The following is a 19,364-nucleotide window of genomic DNA, read 5'->3' on the forward strand; positions in this document are numbered from 1 at the left end:
CTGCGCTGGCCTGGTTTCAGCGGTCCTGACAGTTGAATGAGCTGAGGCCACACCTGAGGATTCTCTTACATGCCGTGCTGGGAAAGGCTCAGTGACGACTCCTCTCCTGTGCTTGTAGATCCGTGTCTGGGTGATCGAGGGCCGGCAGTTAAGTGGCAACAACATCAAGCCTGTGGTCAAAGTCCACATCTGTGGCCAGACCCACCGAACAAGAATCAAGAGAGGGAACAATCCGTTTTTTGATGAGGTAAACAGGTGAATGCATGTCCTGCTCTGTGAGTCTGTTTTATTTATATGCACCTTCCCGGCTTCCACCCACCTCTCCCCAGTTCCCTGTGGGAGGGGAACACCTGTGCACGCACAGTACAAAGTTCCGGTGTTAAACGTTCTGCTCTAAGAACCACTGGGTCTTGAAATCAAGTGGCCTGCTTTGCCGCTGGTTCTCAGAGCTGCCAGTGTCTTTCCGCTGGTTTTGCAACAACTTCTGGAGGGAGACCTTTCTAATGGGTCCTCGCAACCCTTACGATGGAGCACACAAAGCACTTACACCTGCCTTTGCTCTTTTTAATTAGCAGATGTCTCTGAGGGGTGACTCCATGTAACTAAGTAACCCGATTTTCAAAGGTGTCAAAACCTACTTGACTATAAAAATAATATAGGTTAAAAAAAGCAATTATGAGCAAAAAGGGTTTTTTCCTCCATACTGAGGTTGTAGCCTGTTCTGTTGACCTCTTCTGCAACACTCCTCAAAAATACTGAATACCTTGACAGTTGTCTTCAATGCCACAAAACTCCACGTTTAGGACTCTGAAGAGAAATGATAAGTTTGGGGAATTTTTTGGAGTCCAGCCTTACTCTGCTGAGGAGATGCATTTCTGAGGTTCCTTGGGTCTCATGCTCTGGTCTCTGAGGTCAGGCCCTTGGTACCACAGGTCCTCTTAGTTCCCTACAGCTTGTAATCCCAGCTCTGGCTCTGGTGTTGGTTTTTTTCTGACCTCTATTCACAAAAGGAACCGGTTTCTTCCATGTGGTGCTCCTGTTTCTTTCTCTTTGTTCAACCTGGACCCCAGCTTTTCAAAGGCCCGTCTTATTCTCACCTCTAACTTCTTAGATGAATTGCAGGCAACAGCAGGCAGCTAGGTAGTGTCAAAGCTAACACAGAGGTGGGTGCATATGGAGATGGGGCACTGGAAGTGGACTTCGGGAAAGGCTGGGAGAGAGTCACGTTGGAGGACAAGACAAGATTGCAGGGAGGATGAGATATGGGACGACTTGATGCCTAGAGCGTAGGACCCATCCAAGTGTTTATAATGCAGGACAAATATTTACTCAACCTCATTCTGCAGGAATCTCCAGCTCAGAATTTTCCATTTTAATGAATTCTTTTGAGAGTAGATCTCTTGGTAAAAGGGAAGAATCAAATAACTGATTCTCAGACCAACTCATAAATCAATAAAAGAATTTTACTAAAAAATCCCTAGTTTACACACATATTCTTAACCAAGTGATTAAACTTGGTATCACCAATAATGGGACAAATGGACATGTGTGTCCTGATGTGATATAATGTAAGTAATCAGCGTCATCTGTGTCATTTCTTGTCCAATGGTCAACTTGAACCTAACAATGAGGAAAAATTGACAGAAATCCAGATTGTGAGATATTCTGCAAAGCAACTGGTCTTGATAGAAATAAACAACAAAAATAAGCCAGGAGTATTGTTCTAGATAAAAGGAAACTAAAAAGATACAACAACCACATACAATGTAAGACCCTTGAGTGAATCCTAGATTTATTTATTTACTTATTTATTTTATTCTAGATTTTAAAAAAGCTAAAAAGAACTTTTTTCAGGAAAATTGTAGAAATTTGAAAATTGACCATGTTACATGTTAAATTTCTTGGGTGTGATAATTATATTATGGTTTTATGAAAAGATATCCTTGCTCTTAGGAGATGTATGCAAATGTATTTTTAAGGAGTGAAGTGTTATGTTATCTAGAACCTCCTTCCAGATAGTTCAGTTAATAAAAAAAAGTGACAAAGCCAAAAGCTAGTGTCCCGAAACGATGACAATTGGTGAACATAGGTGAAAGATGGTGTTTATTTACAATTTTCATTTTTTTCTGTGAATTTGAAATATTTCTGAGTAAAAAGTAGAAACAAGTCTCAGTTTAAGTAAATGCTCAGTCTTTCTCTCTTAGGACGAAAGTTTATTGGCACATAAACTTTGGCTTTATGGTACAACTTTTTTATACCCAATTTTCATTTCCCAGGAATCAACCTTAAACTTAACTGTAACAATGAGTTAAAATGTGGTCTCTACCGACTCTACTGAGGCCCTAACATTATCTAATGGGCAGAGTTGGCTTTAAAGGTGTTCTGTTAGAAAGAACAAAATTAGAGTCACTGGATAGAAACAATAGCGCTAAAAATGGAAGAGAATTAACCTCAACTTTCCAGACATGCAAGCCTTAAGCACATGAAATAACCTTAGATCTCTTTTTTTTTCCCCTTAATTAATTAATTTTTTGGCTGCGTTGGGTCTTTGTTGCTGCTCAGGCTTTCTCTAGTTGCAGCGAGCGGGGGCTACTCTTCATTGCAGTGGCTTCTCGTTGTGGGACACAGGCTCGCGGGGCACGGACTCTAGGCACGTGGGCTTCAATAGTTGTGGCACGTGGGCTTCAATAGTTGTGGCACGTGGGCTCAGTAGTTGTGGCTCGTGGGCTATACAGCACAGGTTCAGTAGTTGTGGCGCTCGGGCTTAGCTGCTCCATGGCATGTGGGATCTTCCTGGACCAGGGCTCGAACCCGTGTCCCCTACATTGGCAGGCGGATTCTTAACCACTGTGCCACCAGGAAGTCCCTGCCTTAGATCTTTAGTTACCTACTAGATATCTGGTCCCAAATGAACAATTTTATTTAGTTAAAAAAAACTACAGTTGTTACTTAACTTTTTTTCCTTTTTCTGACATGCAGAGTTTAAGGTGAAGCTCATGACACTTAACCTGAGGGCCTTTTCCAAGGTCCTTCAGTGGGTTCACGTGGTTTGGGGTTGTGTCTTGTAGTTTTTTAGGAAGGCCTCCCCTTCCAAATTGTAGCATCAGATCCCACTAAACCTTAGACTACCCCTGCTGACATTCAAACATTTTTCTCTCGTTTCGACAGTTATTTTTCTACAATGTCCACCTGACTCCTTCTGAATTGATGGATGAGGTCATCAGCATTCGGGTAAGGGGGCCACGGAGTAGGAGGGTAGTGCTCACTAACTGCTGGATGAAGCCGATAATCTTTCCACTGGTCTCCTTTCTTCCAGGTTTATAATTCCCATTCTCTGCGGGCAGATTGTCTGATGGGGGAATTTAAGGTGGGTGTCAACTGTCTGTTTCATTCAACTTACATCAGAGATGGGCACTTTCATAATGAGGAATCTGATTCCCGGCCAGGTCTCAGGATGCCCATCTTGGTGACATCTTAAGGTTATGTGTAAGGCATTGATGCTATGATTGTTGTTGAAGGCTGGACATGAATGCCTTGGGCGCTAGAAGCCAGTTGAGTGTCCCCTGACCTGGGTCTAGTCAACTTCCAAAGTACAGCACTTACCAGTGTCCTAAAGCAAGATGCCCAGAAACTGGCACACCAGGGCCCTTCACAGAGTTCCTGCTGTGGATGGAAGCCAGTGAACCTGCTACAAAGGGAAGGGTGCTTGACTGTGGCAAGAAGCCCATTACCCAGCTCCAGTTGCCAGTGGCCCAGAGCTCTATCTACAAAGCCAGTTACTGTAAACCTGGAGTATGAAAGGCAAGCCAAACCAGGGAGGAGAATCAAGATGCTTTTCCAAGTAACTCACACTGCAGTTAACGACAAAGACTTGGTTGGTGCCTTCTCAGCAATTCTACGTGGAATGGGCTGCTTTTTTAAAAAAATTTATTTAATTAATTTATTTTTGGCTGCATTGGGTCTTCGTTGCTGTGCGCAGGCTTTCTCTAGTTGTGACAAGCGGGGGCTACTCTTCATTGCGGTACACGGTCTTATTGTGACCTCTCTTGTTGCAGAGGACAGGCTCTAAGTGCATGGGCTCAGTAGTTGTGGCGCACAGGCTTAGTTGCTCCGCAGCATGTAGGATCTTCCTGGACCAGGGCTTGAACCCGTGTCCCCTGCATTGGCAGGCGGATTCTTAACCACTGTGCCACCAGGGAAGCCCTGGGCTGCTTCTTGAAGGAAGGAGCTCCCGGTCATTAGAAGTCCTAGAAGATGATCTGGGTCTGGCAGACCTGTGTTCATACACTGTCTGCCACCAACTAGCCACATGTCAACCTGTGTGATCCTTAGTTTCTTCATCTGTAAAATGGGATCATTGTGAAGACTATGTGAGATAGGATATATAAAGCACCTAGCACAGCACTTGGCATACTGAAGTGCCCAATCAGTGGGTATATTAGTATTAGCAATAGCATTAATCATTGGAGAAAAAGGAGGAGGAATACTGGATAGGTGACTTCCCATAGGGTCACCAAAGTCCAGGTTTGCCTGAGACTGAGAGGTTCCACAGAATGTGAGACTTTCTGTGCTACTGGAAAAGTCTCAAGCAAACCAGGACACGTTGGCCACCATGTCTGTTCCAGCTGTAAGACTAGCTCATTCATTCAAAATGATGGATTGAGAGCCTTCTGTGTGTCACACATCAGGCCAGGCATTGGGTATACAGAGAGGGTAAGATGGAAATGTTGGATCTCAAAGAAGTTTGTCTAGTCAAAAGCCTTATTTTTAAGTGTAATAACGATGGTTTCTAGAAGTGACAAAACTGATTTTAAAATCTGTTTGAACTACTTTACATTATTTTTTCCCCAGATTGATGTCGGATTCATTTATGATGAACCTGGTAAGTAATGTTCTCCCATGAACTTGAAGACTCTGAGAATCTAGAAAATTTGAGGGATCAAGGAGAATCAAAAAAATGTTTTTCTTGATTGAGAAGAGGAAAGGATACTTAGTGGGAATTATGGTAGTAGCAGTTTAGCACGGATGGCTTTTGTTTATTTTTAGTGGTAATCATCCAAATAGTAACGAATAGATAATTTCTCTCTTTTGTTGAGGGTATTTTAACCTTTTCAAAATCAACTTATAAAACCAGTGAATAGAGCTTAGAGTCTTGTTTAAGTCACACCAGGGCAGGACGTGGGTGGGGAGTTAGGGCAAAGCAGAGGACATTAATACAGAGTCTCAGCTGGGGAATTTGGCATATAATGAAGACACATTGGAGGACATGCTTGTTTATCTTACCACAGATGAAATCACAGACCTGTCAGCTTCTCTTTAGAGTATCCCAGTCCTTTTACGCCTTCTTTATTTTAGGTCATGCTGTCATGAGAAAATGGCTTCTCCTCAGTGACCCTGAAGATACCAGCTCGGGTGCTAAAGGCTACATGAAAGTCAGCATGTTGGTCCTGGGAACCGGAGATGAGCCTCCTGTGAGCCCCAAATTCTCTACCCTCTACATTTTTTTCACTAAAAAAGAGGGCTAGGAGTTAAGCCAGTGGGCACCAGTAGTTGTGAAATGGAGCCCAGCTTTCAATCAGTAACTCCAACCCTCCAGTTCCTACAATTTTCCAGTAGTTGTTCTTTTCTTCATGACAGAATTGTTATTCCAGCTCACTTAGGCTCCTTCCTGGTGTCTGAGTGGGTTTTTCATTCAGTAAAGATACGTGTGTTTTTAAGACTTCCCCGAAGCACTGCATCTACAGAGCATGGCTCCCTTGCACAATCAGGCATCGCTACCTAAGGGGACAGTTGTTATTCTAGAAAATTGGGCAGCAAGCCAGTGGCCAGAAAGAAATGAGAAGAACTTCAGGAGCTATATCTCTTTCTCTCTTTCTCTACTATTTAGTGCTCAGAAGATTACAAAAGGACATTATTTCCTTGTAGTGTATTGATCAAAGAAACATGAGCATTGATTTTGTAGAGCAGTTTTGAGGTTGAATTGGTGCTGAACTCTTAAGCCCAAAACACAGGAAATCCTAACGAAAACAGTTCTGATTGGTTTTATTTTATAAGCACCAATTTGGCTTCTTCAAGTTCTGCTTTCCTCTGTCTATAATTTGTCATCTTGTGTCCCCAATAGCCTGAGATACAAGATCGTGGTAATGACAGTGACGACGTGGAGAGTAACTTGTTACTCCCTGCTGGCATCGCCCTCCGATGGGTGACCTTCCTGCTGAAGATCTACAGAGCAGAGGACATCCCCCAGAGTACGTATCGATTTAATTCTGCCCCAGGATTGTCAGTTATCTGCGTGATTAGATGTGTTAAAATCATACTTTGAATAGTGATCGGTGTTCCCGCTGTATGGCTTTCTTCTTCTTCTTATATTTTTAAAGATTTTTTTGAAGGAGACATTAACTGAAGCATATGCTAATTGCCTTTCTTAGCGGTAGTTTAGGGTAATAAATTCCTGACTACAGTAGGCCTCCGTTCTTTTTTTTTTTTTTTAATTTTATATATTTTTGGCTGTGTTGGGTCTTCGTTGCTGCGCGTGGGCTTTCTCCAGTTGTGGCGAGCGGGGGCTACTCTTCGTTGTGGTGCGCAGGCTTCTCATTGTGGTGGCTTCTTTTGTCGCGGAGCACGGGCTCTAGGTGCGTGGGCTCCGTAGTTGCAGTGCGTGGGCTCAGTAGTTGTGGCTCACGGGCTCTAGAGTGCAGGCTCAGTAGTTGTGGTGCACGGGCTTAGTTGCTCCGCAGCATGTGGGATCTTCCTGGACCAGGGCTCAAACCTGTGTCTCCTGCATTAGCAGGTGGATTCTTTTTTTTTTTTTTTTAACATCTTTATTGGAGTATAATTGCTTTACAATGGTGTGTTAGTTTCTGCTTTATAACAAAGTGAATCAGCTATACATATACATATATCCCCATATCTCCTCCCTCTTGCGTCTCCCTCCCTATCCCACCCCTCTAAGTGGTCACAAAGCACCTGAGCAGGCGGATTCTTAACCACTGTGCCACCAGGGAAGTCCCTGTCTTTCTTTTAAAAGGCCTTCATGGAGTTGTTTTCGTTCATTTTGGTCCCACTGAAAGCTACCCAAACAGGTTCATGGGGCAGCCTGTTGGTCATGACCCATGGTCATTCTGGAGCTTCTAGCCCGTTCATCTCCATCCCTTTTCAGCGTTCCCCATCTTCCCCTTATTCTAGAGAATTCCAAACAGAGGTCAGTAGTCAGCACTGCCAACTCCTTTCATCCCAAGTGAAACTGAAATTTTATAAACAAATAAATGTGTTTGCTATCTGATTATTAAAAATGGCTGAGCAAAAGGTGGTTAAGTGCCAATAATTAGAAGTCTGTCACTATTATATTAAGAGATTGGATGCATTTAAGAGAATTGCTTAGAGTGATTCTATTCACAGAGGCTAGTCCGATTACTCCTTTGTCCTTGCTGAGGACCAAGCATCCTCTCTGCCTAACCTGGCCTGTCTGCTTCCTGCTGGGCCCTGGGACGTAGGACCCCTCTCCCAGTCCCCAGGAGGCAGCACCCACTGTACAGGCCATGGAGCGCTTCAGGTTTTGCTACTTTCCTGGGGAACCCACCCCACCTTGTTTAACACCCTGTACTGCCTCCCTAGACCATCTTTCCCTCAGAAATATCTTAAATGAAGTGACTAAATTAAACCTCACATTATATGGCCTACTTGGACCTATTCAGCTGGACTCTGTTCACTTTTAAGTTTGTTAAAACAGAGGCCTGCTGTTTGTAGTTGATTAAACATAATATTTATGATTATGCCAAATTTCCTTGAATTTCTCAGAAAAAGTCAGATGAGGCCTATATGCTGACCTAAGGAACCTTTTCCAAATTGAACCTAGGCCTGAGTTTTTGAATTGCCTCTTATCCCACTTGGATGGACTTTCTTTATTTTACTGTTTTCCTCAGTAAATGATTGATTCTCAACATAATAATTTATTGATTTCTTTTTCAAGGTGCTCCTGTTGAGTTTCTCTTTCAGCTAAGACAAAAAGGATTTCTGCAATCCAGTAACACTGGTACTTGCTACTTTTGAGAATGATTCTTGTTGCAACTGTTTTTCTGTACAGGAGAAAATTTTTAATTTTGCTGAGTGATTTCTGTTCTTTTAAGAGAATCACATTTAATTTCTGCTGTGTGACATGTTGCTTTCCAGTGGATGACGCCTTCTCACAGACAGTAAAGGAAATATTTGGAGGCAGTGCAGATAAGAAGAACCTAGTGGATCCTTTTGTAGAAGTTTCTTTTGCTGGAAAAAAGGTTTGTATGTGATCTAAATACAGATGCCTCTAGAAACACATTTTTAAAATGCCGTGCTTTCCTTGGAGTGATTTCTTGCTTATTCTTTGTTAAATTAGCCCCCTGATGAGCTGGGCACTGTGCAGAAACACAGATTATCTGAGTCTGAACATGCCAGACTTCTCCAGAGGTTTATTTTGGAGTGGGAAGTATACAGGACTCCAAGTATTCAGTCTTGTAAGGTTAGAATAGTGGAAGTGATTTCCCAGGTCTAAGCATTATCTTACCACTAGGCAAAGTCCCTAGCCAACCATAATGATCCCTGGTAAGTGTGGTAGAGGACAGCCCCCAGTACCCAGCTGCCCACTCCTGTCATGTTTCTCACCACCCGTGTTCCACTGAGCTGCAGAAACTAGACAGGCAGGGGAACCCCATCCTAGTCCTCTGAAAAAACTGGGGGACTCTTGGTGTAGGAACACCTGTAACTACACTTTTACCTACAGAGATGGTCTAAGATTGGAGAGTGGGATTCCATAGTATTTAGAATAATGACGTACCGTGGATAGTTCTGGGCATGAGGAAGTAGCATCTTCTAATTTGAGCCATGTGAAAGTGAGATTTGGCAAACTACACACACAGACTGGCTTATGTCCTAGGAGAGTCGGTGGGAGATGGCAGAAACGTTCTCAGTTCTGGAGCTAAATGAGGCCAGATTTAAATTCAGCCTTGACCCCTGTCCATAGGGAGTGAAGGCAAATTCCTTAACCTCTGAGTCTCAGTTTCCTGAGCTATATGTGAGGATGATGATCATCTCATAGGATCATTGAGTTAATTAATTCGGGAATTAAACAGTGTAAGCCTACTAAGTATCAGATGCTGTCCCACGAGCTGGGGAGAAAGAAGTGAGCGAGACAGTGGAGCGAGACAGTCTTTGCACTCCTGGAGCTTACGTTGTAACAGAAGGGACAACAGTAAACAAGCAAATAAGAAGTTGCGTAATTTCAGTTAGTGCTAAGTACTCCGCAGAAAATAAAGCAGCGGACAAGAAGTGATGGGTGGGGTGTTGGAGGCGCATCCAGCTAGGTTATCAAGTGGGACACCTTGGAGGAAGTGACATTTGAGCAGAGGCCTGGATAATGCAGACATATGGGGGGGGGGGGCTTCCAGGCAGAAGGAAGAGCAGATGTAAAGGCCCCAAGGAGGATACACATTTGCAGCAAAAGAATGCCAACATGACTGGAGTGGAGCGAGCAAGGGACGAAACTGAGATGAGCTCAAAGAGGTGGGGTGAGGGGGGCAGGCAGAATATGGATCAGGACTGCAAGTATACCTGGGGAGCTGATGGAAGATGCTACAGAGGAGTGACGTGAAAGTGAGGAGGCAGGAGAGGAAGTGCGGATCCAGATGGGGACCAGCCGCAGGCATCCAGGGGAAGATGGGATGACAATAGGCGTGTCAGCATTTACTAATGGATTGGATGAGGCACGTGAAGGGAAGAGAGGGGTTGTGGCTGACTCTGGTTCAAGCCTGAACACCCTTGTGAACAGCAGTGGAAAGAGCAGCCAGTTTGGGGAGCAGGGAGAAGGGCTGGTGGGCAGGATCAGAAGATCTGTTCGGACGTGTTAGTGTAGAGATGCTTATTAGACAGCATGTAACAAGTGCTCACTAAATGTTAACTCTTGCATCATTACACGAATCCAATGTTAGTAATCTGGCAATTGAAAATTAGCTTTTTGTGCATAAAAGAAGCAAAGATCAATGTTAAACCCGTGTCATAATTTACCAAATTTTTATCAAGAAAAATAAACTTTAACGAGGATACCAAGTCTATAACTTATAAGTAAACTGCTAGAGTCATAATCCAGTATGCATATATTGTAAACTTTTCGAAATTAGAAACTTGAATACCTACTGTTTTGTTTTGATAATTTTACAGGTTTGCACAAATATAATTGAGAAAAATGCAAACCCTGAGTGGAATCAAGTCGTCAATCTTCAGATCAAGGTTTGACTTTCTTTTCTTTTAGAAAAAAGTAAGAATACTTTAATTGTTACTGAATAAGTTGAGAAATAACTACTTTTTTTTTTTCTGTTTCTCTTTAACAGTTTCCTTCAGTGTGTGAAAAAATAAAACTAACAATATATGACTGGTGAGTTAAAAAGGACTTGTTGTCTAATTCAAAATTAAAGAATTAAATATTTGGATATTGAGAAATTTACTTCAGATGGTCTAACTCTTATTTTTAGGGACATTTGCTTTTTCTTTCAGAGGGAAGGGGTACACTGCTCCTGGAATTGGGTGTTTTCTTTAAAAATAATAATAGTGGCTGTTACAGAAAAGCTTTGGATATCTTGGTTCAACTGCTCACAAACAAAAGGAAGGAAAAATGATCTGAATATAAGACAAGAAATCGAGATAAGAAATGAAGGCTTTACATACCATTAGGCTGTCCAAAATAGACTTCAGAAATGGAGTAAACTATTTCTTGGGAAGAATCACCAAAACATTCTGAGAGCTATTCTTTGTTATTGTTAGAAAGGAAAGTAGACAGAGCTCCCTGTTTGAATGCAAAGAAAATTCATTGAACTTTTTTGATGGACTTTGTACTAGACCAGCATCCTAGCAATTATTGGCCATAATGAGGCCATTCTTGGGTATGTTCTAGTTGGATGAGGCATTCAATCGACAGCCCTTAGCTCCCTGAGAGTAGAAATGGTAAATAGCATCATCATTGGCACCGGCATCATTATCACCACCACCACCACCACCACCATCATCATCATCATTATCATCATCATCATCATCATCATCATCATCATCAATGTTTATTATGATGTTAGCTGCTGTGTTTTGAGCACCGCTAAGTGCCAGGTGCTGTGCCTCTTGCCTTCCCTACATTATTCCATTTAGTCTTTAGAGTAACCCTATGGAATAGAGACTATGATTAATTCATTTTACAGACAAAGACTCTGAGGCTCAGAGAAGTCAGGTGACTTACCCACAGTCACACAGATAGTTAGAGACCCAGTTGGGTCCCTATCCTGTCTGGCCCTAGTTTTTCCTTTGGCTAAATGTATTTGACTTTCATGTTCGTACCCTCTTGGCACTATGGCAACAAGGCACTTTGGGAAGAGGGGAGAAGGCTTTCTTTATTCAGTAACTACATCACAGTTCGTTGAGGGTTGTGAAGAGGCCTGAGGCCAAAATGCCCCTTCCGATGAGCGTGAGCTCATTTTAAGTTACTTGGGACCCCTAGTCGACACTCTGAAGGTGCTCCAGGGGCCTCAGGAACTGTCAGGAGTGTGGGCTTGGACCCTACATAGATCAGGTAACCACTCTGGCCTATAGACTCTGCAGTGGGCTGATTGCTAGCTGAGCCATCCCAGAGTGGCCCATGGTCACAACAAATGGTGGGGTTTTTCCCTGACCTAGTCTGCCCTCTCCAAAGCAATCGTAGACTAGGGTGTGCAGAGAGACCCTGTTTATCTGGGGGAATCCTTGGATCCAGACCTTCGGTTACATACCCTGTAGGGTATTTGCACAACTGAGGGAAAGCTAAGGATTCTTTAAATGTAGTCCAGACTCTTCTGGACAGACAGACAGGATGCAAGGCCCACGCAGGTGGCTTACTACCTAAAAATAATTTTTTCTCCTGTATACTGTGTTTAATTAGTCGCTTTCTATAACCTAATATTATACTCTATAATGTATAATATTTTATATAACATATAATATACATAATAATATAGTATAAGCTTTCCTCAAAATACTGAATGCAACTTTCTTCCCCCCCATGGGGTCCTAAACTTTAGAGTGGGTGTGACACTAGATGGAATAAAGAAGAGAAGGAATTAAACAGAGGATGTTATCAATATAAACCTTGTGTGTTACATGTACTGTGTGCCCAGCTATAGACCATTTCATGTTAGGCTCACAGGCTCTCTAAGATACTCACAGAAATATACACAGTTGTAGGTACTTGTAGTGGGCAAACTTATCCCAACCATATAGATAAGATTTAGGTTATAGGCAAGCAAATAAAGTTAGAAAAATAGCATCTATCACACAGTAGATGTTCAAGAAATGTTTGAATTGAAAGGGAATTTTTTTCCCTATGAAGCACCCTTAGAAATAGCCCACTGTCGTTGTTCAACCGTCATAGTAGCCAGTATGAACATGATAAAATAAGGTACATGCACTTATTCTATGTAATGAGATTTTTTTTGGGGGGGGGGGTTGGTTCGCCGGCCTCTCACTGTTGCGGCCTCTCCCGCTGCGGAGCACAGGCTCCGGACGCGCAGGCCCAGCGGCCATGGCTCACGGGCCCAGCCGCTCCGCGGCACGTGGGATCCTCCCAGACCGGGGCACAAACCCGTGTCCCCTGCATCGGCAGGCGGACCCCCAGCCACTGCACCACCAGGGAAGCCCCTGTAATGAGATTTTTATTACCCTCATCATGTTACGTGCCTGCAGCTGATCCATTCACTTTATGACGATGGTACTGAGTGTGGCCATAGGCAAATCCCTTGACCTCTGTACAAATCTCAGTTTCCATAACTGAAATGAGTTGTCCGACTAGATCAATCTTTCTCAGAGGGTGCTTGGGGGACCATTTGCATCAGAATGGTCTCAAAAGTAAGAATCAATAAAGCCTCACTTTACTGAGTAAAGTGAGAGAATTTGAGACAAGGAGATGAGAGGTGGTATGGGATGCAGGGGTGGGGAGTGGTGGTGGTTTCCAAGTGGTTTTAAAGTACGGTAAAGCTTGAGGCCCACTGGACAGGAAGATTTCTGAGGTCTAGCGTCTTTTCCAGCTCTCTCTCATTATTGTTGAAACGAAGATACGTCTTCATAGGTGGAGGTCTTAACCTGTTCTTTTATACACAGGGACCGTATTACCAAAAATGATGTCATTGGGACAACATATCTGCACCTCTCTAAAATTGCTGCCTCTGGTGGGGAAGTGGAAGGTGAGTCACACAGCAGAGCAGGAACGAGACAGGGCGGAGAACTTCTGGAGAAGGAATGAACTGGGGTAGCCACCTGGCAATGGACTTGGTTTCTGAGAAGCCAAATGTGATGAGCCTAGTGAACCATTTCAGTGATGTTTTGATGGTGGCCAGCAAAACAATTGATTAGTAATTAATAATTGAGGTAACTCTCAATTATCTGAGTTAAAAAAATTTTTGCTTTCATGCTTCAATCCAAAAACTCTTTCCCAGTACCTGCTTTACAAATTTTTGAGCGTCAATACGGAGGGTACCTTTTGTTTTTAAGAGTGGCATTGACACCAGTCCACCCAAATATAAAATAATGTTCCCTTCTTTACTGACTTCCTTGGCAGGAACAAGGTCAAATGGCACTGAACCATGTACTGTCCACTCCGGATAATGTGCATTTTGTTTTTATGCCTTTTATGCTAACAAGCATTGATAACCAATATACCTTTTGTTGTTTTTCATACTGAGAACTAATTGCCTATACTTGGCATTATGGTCTGAAATTGTAATAGGGAATGAAGGAGATAAATTAAGACGGTAAGAAAAAATTTAGTGTTAACACATTAATAATACGAGCAGCTTATTGTCTGTTACCAAAATAAAATTCTTGTAAATACCAGTAGATTAAACACATTGAGTAAAGTGAGAGAATTTGAGACAGAATTTTGTTTTAGGAAACCTAAGGGTCCTCTCATCCTTATCTTGTTTAAGAGAGGACTTTATATGTTTTTAAAAAGATTCTGTAAGCCAAGCAATAGATAGTATGACCAAGAATCTGGAACATCATAGAGATTTGATGAAGAAGATATAGATTTCCTCTCTCAAGAAGAAGGAAAAAAAAAAGGCATTAGAAATTCCAAGAAAAATAAAGAGCTGAACCAAGAAGATAATAGTCCAAATATAAAGTCAGGTGTAGCATTATTTTAAGCAAATGATAGAAGGTGAGAAAGAGATTCCATCTAAACATTCTCTGCTAAGTGGCATAGGGGACCATGCTGCTGGACCTGTACAAAGGAATGGAATTACAACTCTCCTTTTCTCTGCAGAGAACAATACTTAATATAATGTGTTGTTATAATGTGAACACTATTAATTGTTTAAAAAATTTTTTGTTAAACCTGTAGTCAAGGCTCTAAACAGAACGTGAATGTCATCACCTCTTACAATGTAAAAGTACAGAAGATAGAGCTTAGAAGTGAAAAAAGGAAGGGGAGAGGTAGGGAAGGGTAGGCATGCTATTAGCCTCTTTTTATCAAGTGAGGGATGCAGATATAAAGGTTAGATTAAATCATTGGTTAGATAAAAAATTGGTTAAAGACTAGATTAAATTTATTGGTTAAAGGCAACCAATGGAGTAATTAAAATCATGCTATAACTATATGGGAGGGAGGGTAAAAATTACTTAAATTCATTTAATTTAGCAGAAAGTCATTAAATAATTACCTAAAAATAATTATTCAAGAAATAGTGGAATAAGCATTTTTCTTAGTGACATGGTGGTTAACATCCAGCACAAGTGAAGATGAATAGTTACGAAGAGTGTCAGCCCCTGTCTCTGATGCCTTCTCTCATGCAGGCCCTGCGGACAGTCCGTAACAGGGTCTCAAAATAACAATGGGCAGCCGCCAACCTCCCCACCCTGGAAGAAACAGAGAATGTACCTTAAACTATAAACCTTTGCTCACACAGCCTTAGGCTAAATTAACTTGGATTATCTGGTCTTAGTCCCAACTAAATTAGACACAGGACAAGTAAGTGTTTTATTAAAATCATGAAATGTTGGTAAGTTCCCCAGGCGTCCTTTGATGGTGGGAAGCTACTTCTCTGATGCTTCACTGCCTTGGGGCTGACGAGATTGGGTTATTTCATGCGTGATGGTGCTGCCAGGTGCCACAGAAGTCTTGAGCCATTTTGTTTTTAACCAGTGACATTTGTGTACGTTACAAAAGGGTGATGTGATTTGAGTCTGGATTTGGGATTTTTCTGGTGTTGCTAAACCACTTACCTAGCATTGGATTTGATTAACTTTTTCACTGTCTCTTTTATAAAGTCCGTGTTTCTCTTGTTTAACGAACCATATTTTTACTACGTAGATTTCTCATCTTCGGGATCTGGGGCTGCATCATATACAGGTTTATGCTTTGTAATTTTGCTATCTTCTAGATCTTTCTGTTTACTATTATCTTATTAAGAACTTATCAATTGATTGCCTTTAGCTTTTAGCTTTTTTTTTTTTTTTTTTTTTTACGTTTTGCTGTCTTAAAAGTAGTTTTGCTACAGTAACAATTTTTGTATTAGTATTGTATGGTTGTCCTGCAAAGCTAAGTTTAAACAAATGTGCTAACCAGGCTTTGCTACATGCCTGTGTTTTCACCTAGATGCATACCATCCTGGCTTCATTGTAAATAATTGTATAACACTTTTTTGTTATTGTTGTTTACGGTCTTCATCTTCCAACTATTCAGGATCATAACATGTCCTTGGGTTTGCACAGCACTCGCCATTCTTTGCAAGTTTGCTCAGTGCTCTCACACTTGACCTTACAACCCTGTCAGGGCAGATGTTGTTACCCTAATAGATGAAGACTTTGTGATTTAGAGACATTTGTTTTCTTTCAAATAAACATGATAATCCCTGCCATGCTAACCGCCCAAGGTTGTAGTGAGAGGGAAAAGAGATACTGCATGTAAGAAAGTTTGCAAACTGTGCAAAATTAAGGTTTTATCATGTGCCTTTATGTTATTGGCACAATGACTCATTTGTTTTTAAAAATCAATCTCATTATCTTATAATCAGACTTTATGTGAATACTAAGTAGTCCTTAGGTTTGTAACAAACTTGGCAGATTTGGTCACACTTCACTCCTTCATTCATTTGTTTAACCAATCAAAAAATGTTTATGTTGTAGTACTCCAAGACAGAACAAGGACTGGGTGCTTAGGGAGTCAGAATAAAACATGCTTGAATCTTACCCCACCTACCAAAGGAATTTATAGTGTAGTCACAGAGATGAGCAGCTATTTAAGGGTCAAAAATTAAAATATAAAATGATAATAGAAGTTCAAAATGCAAAGGAGCCTCAGAAAGGTGGAAAAGATTGCAAACTACACGTGTATATGGTTTGCTCAACTGTTTATTAATCGGCATTCTGCTCACCTGCTACTTCACATTTATCTTTCCTCCTTAGTTTTAAGCACAGAGCTGGAAAAGGGCCATAGACGTCATCTGGTCAACTTCTCATCCATAAAGGAATCGTTTTGACCATATCCTGAAAGATAGGCTGAAGTCTTGGCCTTAACATTTCCTCTGTCCCCAGTGCAGTCTGTCCCATTGTTTGACACCACTAATTCATAGAAAGATCTTCCTTACTTTGAGTGAACCAAAGCTGGCTTCCTTGTAGCTCCCAACAGCGGTCCTTCCCCTGCTTTTGGAAGCAAGTCCATCCCTCCTCCATATGGGAGCCACTCAGATGGCTGGTGGCAGCTCCTATTATACATCCCCATCTTCACCTGCAGTCTCCCTTTGACAACGCTATTTGCTTACATTGCCTGCAGTGCCCCTTCTTGGGTTGGGGAGTAGCTCTTGCTAAGACCAGGTAGCAGAAATACGGAGCATATTGGACCCTCATCAGAGATAGAATGTCATGAATGGAGACTTCACATTGCTTATGAATATCATACGGTCATAACCGTAGGCAGACAGTTCATTGTTATATGTAAAAATTTTAAATGTCTTGTATTTTAAAAATCATCTGCCAGATTTATACTAACTACTTGAGACTAAATGATGTTTTTGGAGAACAAATAAAATTAATCTGATATACATCATTTAAATGACTTCCCAAAACAATTATAATCGTTACCCCAGTTGCCAATGACATGTTTACTACAGTGCCAATTATAAACTTGCAAAAAATGTGAAGATCAACTTCTTATTCTTTCATTTGAATAGCATCATCTTTTTGTAAGAATAACATAAGTTTACCTGAACTCCCCCCGAAAATGTTTTTTATTTAATGTTTTATAGCAATAAGATAAGGGAAATATGGCAGTTCTCACAAGTGTTTACAATTTGCACTAATACAACTAACTCACAAAATGGAGGAAAACAGTCTCACCCAGCTAACTAATAACTAATATTTATTTCAACCGATTGAGTGTTAAAAGCCTAAAATACTAATGATGATGTTATCTCTCAGCAAATACAGGAGAAACAGAGGTGGGCTTTGTTCCAACGTTTGGACCTTGTTATCTGAACCTTTATGGAAGCCCCAGAGAGTACACGGGATTCCCAGATCCCTATGATGAGCTAAATACTGGAAAGGTTAGTTCTTCAATTAAGGTTTGTTATTAATGAGCACCGATTAATGCGATTCCTTCTTCTAATGGTTATTAATCAAGTCTCATTTAGGGGACACCCCCCCACCCCCAGAGACCCACCAGATGACTGATCAAGTGTTGAAGGATGGAAGTCTCATGCCCCTCAAGTCCTAGAATGCAAGAATAGGAAAGGATCCTGGAGATCATCTAATGTGGCAATTGCAGATGCATAGCATGGCCATTCCCCCAGCCTAGACTTAAGGCAGATGTCGGTAATCAATGTTGGCTCTTTCCAAAAAGCAAATGTGCTACCTCAGAATTCCATTCAATGCCATATTCTAGGAATTTGCCAAAAGACTGGAGGTGACATGCTTGACATTGCTATCCCTGATCCGATCCAACCTCTTCATTTTATAGACAAGGACATGGAGGCCCAGGGATGGGAAGTGGTCGTTCCACCACATTAGAAGCCCAAGTACTGTCAGTTAGTTAGCTCCCAAAGCCCACGAAAAGAGTGAGGGTAGAGAGAAAGCCCTGGGGGTGGGGGTGGGGGTGGAGGTGGAGGTGGAAGCTTTCACTTCCTCTCCAGAGTGTTCTGTTGCCAACACTGCTTGGTATATTGGGAGGAGTAGCCACAATTAATGCACTCAGCCGCACCCAGAACATCTTCCTCTTTTATTTCCTGGCTACTCTGAGACTTGCCCTGGTTGCCAATGGCAACCTCCCTTTTCTGAGGAAAGGAGCAAAGTTAATGCAGATAAATGCAGAGCTGAAGTTGGGTGAGGGAGACTTCGAGCCCCTTCCACTCCCACCCCAGCATCTGGGAACCCTTTGTGGATCCGAGCATGACTCGAAAGCCCCTGACACCAGCCGTGACTAAGATCCCTTTCGGCCCCGGCTCTCTTTGGGATCCTTCCTGAAGTCGTTGGCTCTTCTTTCAGATACCAAAGACCAGCTGAGAGAGTCGCTGACTGATTCATTTTGGGAAGGAGAAACTTAAAGTTGTAGCTGGATGAGCCCAAATAGAGGGACAGATCTTTTCACTGTTGTTCGTGCCTAGAAGAATAATCCTGTGCTGTTGCCTTTCAGGGGGAAGGAGTAGCCTACAGAGGCAGAATCTTGGTTGAATTAAGCACTTTACTTGAAAAGACACCCCCAGATAAAAAACTTGAGCCCATTTCAAATGATGACCTGCTGGTTGTTGAGGTAAATGTTGGAGTGTGGACTGTGTGTGGTATGGAAAGGGTGTTACAGAGGGTTGGAGGTGGGATGGTTAGTGCTGGCCTGCCTGAGCCAGCAGGCCTGAAGGGGGCATCGAAGGACTGAAGGGTCGGCTGTGGCAGAGGTGGAGAGACGGGAGTCATAGCAAGTGCCACTCCACACCCTCTTGGTCTATCTACCACAGGCCTATGGGGGTGATGAGACTTGCTTTATCTTTGAGATGTTACTACCCTACTGAAAACCAGCAAGAGCAGTGATACCCCCAAATTGAATGGCCTGTTTGCTAACTGGGCTTGGGTGTGTCGTGGGGAGGAGGCCACAAGAGCCGTTCCAAATGATATAGCAGCCACCACTAGTCACTTCCATTTTCAGAAGTAATTGCCTTGTCTCAGGCTTCCCAGCATGTGAGGACGTGTTTATATTAATGCCCACGTTACAGCAGCTCTGAGACGCCACTCCTCCTCGAAGACAGGAAGTCTTCCGAGTTCACCTTACCAACTATTTCTTGTTCTTTATTTATTTTTTTAAATTTTTATTGAAGTATGGTTGATTTACAATGTCATGCTAGTTT

General features: G+C 42.1%; 1 protein-coding gene across 4 annotated transcripts in view; it reads left to right on the forward strand.

Annotated features, from left to right (window-relative positions):
• The window catches only part of MYOF (myoferlin), a 155,128-nt gene that overhangs the window by 55,181 nt on the left and 80,583 nt on the right, over positions 1 to 19,364 (forward strand). For 2 of the 4 annotated variants that reach the window (XM_067709978.1, XM_067709980.1), the window contains exons 7-19: positions 119 to 247; positions 3,169 to 3,231; positions 3,317 to 3,367; positions 4,852 to 4,882; positions 5,356 to 5,471; positions 6,122 to 6,248; positions 8,170 to 8,273; positions 10,189 to 10,257; positions 10,359 to 10,402; positions 13,141 to 13,223; positions 15,347 to 15,385; positions 17,452 to 17,576; positions 18,662 to 18,778. In XM_067709978.1, the coding sequence (XP_067566079.1) occupies positions 119 to 247; positions 3,169 to 3,231; positions 3,317 to 3,367; positions 4,852 to 4,882; positions 5,356 to 5,471; positions 6,122 to 6,248; positions 8,170 to 8,273; positions 10,189 to 10,257; positions 10,359 to 10,402; positions 13,141 to 13,223; positions 15,347 to 15,385; positions 17,452 to 17,576; positions 18,662 to 18,778 (1,098 nt within the window). The remainder of the gene's footprint in view (positions 1 to 118; positions 248 to 3,168; positions 3,232 to 3,316; positions 3,368 to 4,851; positions 4,883 to 5,355; positions 5,472 to 6,121; positions 6,249 to 8,169; positions 8,274 to 10,188; positions 10,258 to 10,358; positions 10,403 to 13,140; positions 13,224 to 15,346; positions 15,386 to 17,451; positions 17,577 to 18,661; positions 18,779 to 19,364) is intronic. The other 2 variants (XM_067709979.1, XM_067709981.1) reach the window with 1 other exon arrangement.

Source organism: Pseudorca crassidens, chromosome 16 (genome assembly GCF_039906515.1).
Source record: "Pseudorca crassidens isolate mPseCra1 chromosome 16, mPseCra1.hap1, whole genome shotgun sequence".
Lineage (NCBI taxonomy): Eukaryota > Metazoa > Chordata > Mammalia > Artiodactyla > Delphinidae > Pseudorca > Pseudorca crassidens.